The 6,888-nt window shown below is 40.2% G+C and overlaps 1 protein-coding gene across 3 annotated transcripts in view; it reads right to left on the bottom strand.

Moving 5' to 3' along the window:
• Window positions 1-6,888, bottom strand: part of SASH1 (SAM and SH3 domain containing 1) — a 141,816-nt gene that overhangs the window by 24,494 nt on the left and 110,434 nt on the right. For all 3 annotated transcript variants that reach the window (XM_006038352.2, XM_025194851.1, XM_025194852.1), the window contains 2 exons: window positions 3,849-3,984; window positions 1,631-1,800 (listed from right to left, as the gene is read on the bottom strand). In XM_006038352.2, the coding sequence (XP_006038414.2) occupies window positions 1,631-1,800; window positions 3,849-3,984 (306 nt within the window). The remainder of the gene's footprint in view (window positions 1-1,630; window positions 1,801-3,848; window positions 3,985-6,888) is intronic.

Genomic DNA, 6,888 nt, shown 5'->3' with positions numbered 1-6,888 from the left:
GGCATTCCTTAAGCTGTGCTGATCTCCAGCTGTTATTCCAGCTTTATGAGACTATTAATGGCCAATGTAAATTAGAATAGATTTAAGCTGCTCTAACTAAGTGCATGTGGAGTAGAGCTCTGGCTCTTCAGGTGGGTTGGCTTTGATACAGGGACTTCAGGACTAGGAACGTGCAAAGGTGAATGTTATACTATTTTTGCACTTGCCCTCACCATATACTTGCCCTTGATGGACTAGAACAGTGGTTCTCAAACCCTTTTTTCGCGGACCACTTGAAAATTGCTAAGGGTCTCGGTGGACCGTTTAATAAACTTTTTTTTGTTCTACAAATCAAAGCACACAACTCATATTTTAATATCAGTAGTCTTACCTTACAAGTACAGATATTCTCAGTTGTTCCGCAACTTTTCTGTGGACCTGAATGGAGCTCATGGACCAGTGGTGGTCCATGGACCACAGTTTGAGAACCTCTGGGCTAGAGTATTTTTGGACCCTCCAAACAGCTGACTCTAGTTATCTTTAACAGGGATTAGCAACTCTTATAATTTTTAAGATGCCATGGTGATGGGGGCCATATAAGAACACTGATAGATAGATTAAGTTAAATAAAACAAACCTGTAAATCCAAATAAACTAAAGGGACTTGTTCATGACAAGTCATGATCCAGCTGGGTAATCTGATAGGATGTTAGGGGTTACCATAACTGAAATTATTTTCTAAAAGATGCTTTGAACAGATTCACCCTTTCCCACCTCCCAACAATTTTGAATAATATTCTCCATGCCCCTCCCTAAATCAGATGGGTTATTCTTCTTGTCTTTTGCTTGGAATTATCTTTGAAAATTCATAAAATCATAGTAAAGCAGGGCAGGAAGGGACCTCTGGAGGTCATCTACTCAAACCCCCACTCAAGATAGGATCATCCCTGTCCACACCATCCCACACTAGTCCATGTCTAACCCGTTCCTAAAACTATACAAACAACCCAGCTGCACAGCTACAAGGCATGTTGCCCAGAGACACCAAAAACACCCTAATCGGCCGCAGGCAAAGCAGCAGGCCATGGATTGCTAATGTCCCACTGCTGAAAGGATTGTTAACATACACTCAAGAGATCCAAAGAGGGCCATGGACTCTGCTGCAGAAGCCCATCTCCTCACCCCAGCCTGTACCTATCTGACCATGGGGTAAAATTCCTTCCTGACCCCAAATGTGGTGATTGAGCCAATCCTGAGTAAAAGGGAAAGACCCTCAGGAACACTGGCACACCCTAGTGTCATTTTTGATGATTTTTTTCCCAAATCTTTGCACAATGGAAATGAATGTACAGTGCATTATTTTTAGTTCTATCTAGTAATTAAAACTCAACACCACCTCAGATTCCAACTCGCTCCTCTTCCTATTTCTTTCTCTGGCATTAATAATCTTTCTTAGGAAATATTACGCATTACATACCTATAGCTTATGATATTTGTTATCACCTAAGCAACACCTAAGTGCATGCTGAGATTCCAGAACAAGAGAGGCAGGAGGGTCACTAAGAGCACTTGCTAAGCTCATAAGCATGGTAAGCTTCTGATATTGACTCTAGATACGGACTGATGTTTGACTCAAGAAGGAAACTGGTACCTTGAGTTTCAGAGAGTCGGTATCGTATGGGCTAGGTGTAAAATCTGTGTGAACCCTGGCACGTCCACAAAAAGGTCCCCTGTATGGAGGCTCTTCATCATCCCCATCTTCAGACTTGACGCTCTCTCTGTTGCTGGCCGAAGAATCTGTTGTACTCACAGTCTGACCACCTGTGTGCGTGGGGTGGAAGAGCAGTTTAAAAAAAAGTACAATACTTGAGGGAAAAGCTTAATTGACAGTCAGAGCTGAGAAAAGCACTGGTTAGAGCCAGCCAGAGTCCATGTCCCTTTCCTGTAAAAATTTTTGACAAAATGAAAACGCACCAGAAAGGCACCAGAGATGTGAAATTCAAGTACCTCATTCACCTAGGTACCCAATTCACCCTCTCTAGACTAGGGATCTTTGGCTAGACTGAATTTCTCAAGATGGACTCTGTGTCCTGTGACAGTGAGGGGAAGTGGCTGCATAATGGTGATACACCACTGGAGATGCGTTTGACTGGGAAACTGAATTGTGACTCATAGAATAATAGGATTGAAAGAGACCTTAAGAGGTTGTCTAGTCCAACCCTCTGCATGAAAGCAGGATGTGTTATTCATAAACAATCCCTGGAACATGCTTAATCAGCCTCTCCTTGAAAACCACCAGCGAAGGAGATACCACAATTACCTGGGGAATTTATTCTACTGCCTTACTATTCTTACAGCTAGGAAGTTTTTCAGAGAATCTGAGACTGAATCTGCTTTTTTGCAGTTTAAAGCCTTTGCGTTTTGCCCTCTGTAGCAAGGCAGAACAGTTGTTCCCCCCTCTTATTTATGGCAATCTTTCTAATATTTGAAAACTACTATCACGCATGCCCTTTATCTTCCTTTCTCCCACCTCAATGCATCTAGCTCTCTCAACCTTTCACTGTATAACTTACATTCCAACACCTTTATCATCTTTGTCTCCTGCCTCTAAATTGTCTCCAATTTCTACCCATCCTTCTCAAAATTTGGTGCTGAGAACTTCACACAATACTCCACCTGAGGCCTAACCTGCATTGAGCAGAATATTACATACCATATTCCAATGACTGCAGCCCCACATTACATCTCCTTTTTCTATTGTAATCTTATCACATTGCTGACTTATGTGGAGTCCACCACAACTCCTAGATCCTCCTCAGCATGGCTACAGTCAGCCCAGTTATCTTCTACTCTGAATTGGTCATTTTGTTTTTCTTCCTAGCTATAAAGCTTTAATTTGCCTTTGTTGGATTCCATTCTGTTGTCTAGGGCCCAGTTCTCCAAACCATCAAGATCCTTTTGAATGCTAATCCTATGCTCCAAAGTGTTTGCAAGCCCTCCCAGTTTTGTGTCATATGAGGGAATGTGGTGAGATTGGTTTTTCGTTAAAAAACAATTTTCAGGTTGTAATTTGTTTACTCCAAAAAACCATTTCCATTAAAAATAATGTGCATGGAAATGTTTCAGCTAGACTTAAACACTTGTGCCTCCCATTAAGTGCTTTGGGATGCACAGGCCTTTTACTGTTAGGAAAATGCAACAGCTTCTAGTAAGACTAATGCCAAAAACTCCCACACAAGGATTATTACCACATCATCTCCAGCATTCTATTGGCCTTTACTAGTTACTAGCTTCTGGTAGGTGAAATTCACTCTACATGGAAGGCCAGCACTATATATAGGGCCTACTTACACCCTGTTTTAAAGTTAGAGACATTTGACGCAATCCTTTCTCGAAGGAGACCAAGATCTCACAGGAGCAGGTTATCTAACTTTTGCCCCTTGAACAATGAAGGATGTTGTGGGGGAGAATCCAATGAAAAGATTTGATCATTCTCCGACATGCTTTGATCCCAAATGAACCAAGCAGTCATACCCTGGTTCTGGAAAAGCTACTGGTGAAACATTGTAGCTGTCACTGATATTATTTACTTTTGTTATAGCAGAGCCTGGAAGCCCAATTCATGGAAGCAGGATCCCCATTTTTCTAAACTCTATTTAAAACACAGAGCAAAAAAAGATGGTCCCTGCTCCAAAGAGCTTTGCAACAGTTCTAAGAGAAAAGCTGCTGCTTATAAGTGCTTAATGATTTGCCCAGCTGCACTTCTGCTTGTGACTCTTCTTGTTTGGCTATGCTCTATTTTATTTACTCTGAAAACCTCTATCCCCTGCAGCAACAAAACAAAATGATGCAATTACAATTGAACTTACTCATTGAGCTCTGACCACTTAAGGAGCTCCTTAGGCTTTCCACTGAACCACCAGCTTTCAGCTTGGGCTTATCCAGAGAATCAGTGTCTGGCTGTGGTGACTGTGGAGAACCTGGCAATACATCAGGGCTGGAGTCCTGAAAGAGATTTGAACCATTTCAGATGGCAGATTCTCACAGATATTGCATACATCTGAGAGGTACTTATTTGAATTGGTACATATTCTACTGCATAGTACCAGGAAGGGAGAAATTTTTATATTTGTTATTTATGGGCTACATTATGATGTTCCCAGATGACATCATTGGTATCCCATCAGGTGAGGAGCTATATAAACATAAAGCAGGAGACAGTCCAGTCCCATTGAACTTAAAATTGTAAGTAGAGAAGACAAAATAAAGATAGCACACAGGAAACATTATTACTCCCAATTTACAGATGGGGATTGAGGATACAAGAGAGATTAAATAACTGTCCAGGATGTCTGGGACATAGCTGGGCACTGAACTTCCCGACTTCCAGTCTAGTGGCCTGGTATAAAACCATCCTTCATTTATTTGTTTGTTTGCTCTCATAGATGTACTAAGGTGTAGGTGGCCATTTTACATACTATTTTAAAAAAGAAATAGAAGTATCTTGTCTTATTCACTGGAAAAACATTTGAAAAACCAGCAGGGAATATTTAATCTTTACACAAAACTCACAACTCAGAAACTGCAAAATAAAGATACTAAATATTCACAATGAATGTGTTTACCAAACTGTTAACTGAATCAGGAATTTACATATGATTCATACAAATTAGTAGCACCGTGTATAACGGACAGGATTGGAAATTAAGTTTCCTGCAACAAAGTACTAACTTTCTTTTTTGTTCATATACCTAAAGAGAAAAACAAATAACTAGGAAATGAAATGTAGGCATAAAGAAAATACAGAGAAAGCAAAAACATTTTGCCATGTATACAGTAGGAGAGAAAATTTAAGTTTTCATTCACTCAAGCAATATAGCGAATCTGAAAGTCTCTTTATCCAGGCTGGAGTTGTGACAGCCTAGCTGAAGAATGGCTAAAGCAATCTGGTAGCTATTTGCTGTCAGAGCAGGATTTGCTTGTTTTGAAACACAGGCTGGTGGTACAGAGGCACTTAGTTTGAGAAATGATGCCACAAAGATAGATAGTTCAGTATTCAAAACTGTCTGCACTAAGAAATTAAAACATAAAAACAACCAACCCTTACTGATTTACAAGTCTAGTTAGCATTTTCCATAGATGTGCAGTCACAAAACCATCTAAATGAAGCCTATTATTTTTATGCTGCAGAATCATCAGAAAATATCTTTCCAGCATGCGACTCCACAGGTCAAGGGGATCTCTGGAGCACAAGTCACAGACTGCTAATCTAATACGCACACATTTTTTTTCCTCATTTCTCTTTATCTTTAGCATAGCGAAAGTGCCATTCTAAGGGTTTCTGGGCCTCAAATCATATATTTCAACTTCCATAATGCAGCAGGAAATGTTTTATTACTGCAGCTCAATATTATTTTTTTAATTGAAATGCTAATTTCTAAAATGAAAATTAAAAAAAAAAATCTCATTCATGAGTAACACTGGCTTCATTTGTCTGTTGGAAGGGGACTCCCTCCATGACCTTATATTGTGTATGATTGGGAAGAACATCATTCTGAATTCAATGAATGTAATATTTTTATTATTACTATCATTTAACATTTATACTGTGGTAGTCCCGAAAGGTTGGGCCATTTTGTGCTCAAGTAACAATACTTGATATGAGCTACAGGTCTGCACTCTCTACAGGTACACAAAGAGTATGAGTTACTACAGTCTTGTTTCTTCAGCTTAAGCTTTTATCTCTAGAGGTCTTCCACACAGTTCCCCTACACATGACCAAGTTGGCAACTGTCATAATAATGTATAAGATATCAGTCACTGCCATACAAGAAGTTACAACTCAAAATACACATGAGGTACTAATAAGGCTGGGTCAAGATACAGAGAAGATCCATTCACAGGGATTGCCAAATAAGTGACTCTGCTTAGAGGTACTGTTTCTTCAGCTCCACTCTGAACCTCACACTGATTTTTTTTCTCTCTCTCTTTCTTGGTAAGTGTTGAGCCAAGTGTGTGGACTGTTCTCAGGAACTTCAGGAAACATGAAGTAACTTTGGGAAGCACCAAACTGAGTGACTCAAACAGGACAGAAAGCAACATGCTGTTTCCTTGCCCAAAGGACATAAGAAGAAAAGGATGACAACAATCTGCTCCTGTTTTGTACCAAGTTTTCAAAAAAGGATGCTACAAAACTGTTATAAAGGCATATTTGTTCCTTCTCTCCAAGTGTTCTCCTTTCTAACCTCAAGGCTAGGCTAATGCATTGTGCTCTACAGAAGGCTACCTTTGAAAATGGTATGGAGGCTACTGCTGATGCATAATGCAGCGGCCTGCCTTCTGATGGACTGCATTACCAGAAGCACTTAACTCCATTTCTCCAGTGTTTGCACTGGCTCCCAATAGTGTTCCAGGTGCAATTCAAGGTGCTGATTTTGACCTACGTGGCTCTAAATGGTCTGGGCCTTACATACCTAAGGGACCACCTTCTCCCTTGAGCTACAGCATGATCCCTAAGGTTGGTTGGAGGAATCTCTTGCGAGAGCAACCTGTTGAACTCCCTCCCTTTGAAGCCTGCCAGACTGTAAGCTTGGACATCTTTTGGAAATGCTACCAGAACTTCCTATTTGGGCAGGTATTTAGCAAACAAAGCTAGGCTGAGATGTTTAGTGGGTCTCTTTTACTTTGATATCGCAGACGTCCTTTTAAGTTGTTTTGTTCTCTCACCCTCAGTCACCCTATGGCTTTGTTAGGATGGACAGCATATACATTGCATAAATAAAAATAAATAACTACATTTCTCAGTCCTGTCAAAGATAAGTTTCATGGACTGCTGATTATTAAATGAACACTAGAGGGAGATATTTGTTAGACTTTGGTTTCCCAGCAGCTTTGTAAACTATTACGCAT

Source organism: Alligator sinensis, unplaced genomic scaffold, assembly GCF_000455745.1.
Source record: "Alligator sinensis unplaced genomic scaffold, ASM45574v1 scaffold179_1, whole genome shotgun sequence".
NCBI lineage: Eukaryota > Metazoa > Chordata > Crocodylia > Alligatoridae > Alligator > Alligator sinensis.
Note: the sequence above shows the minus strand (reverse complement) of the source record. Positions and strands in the feature narration are given on the sequence as shown.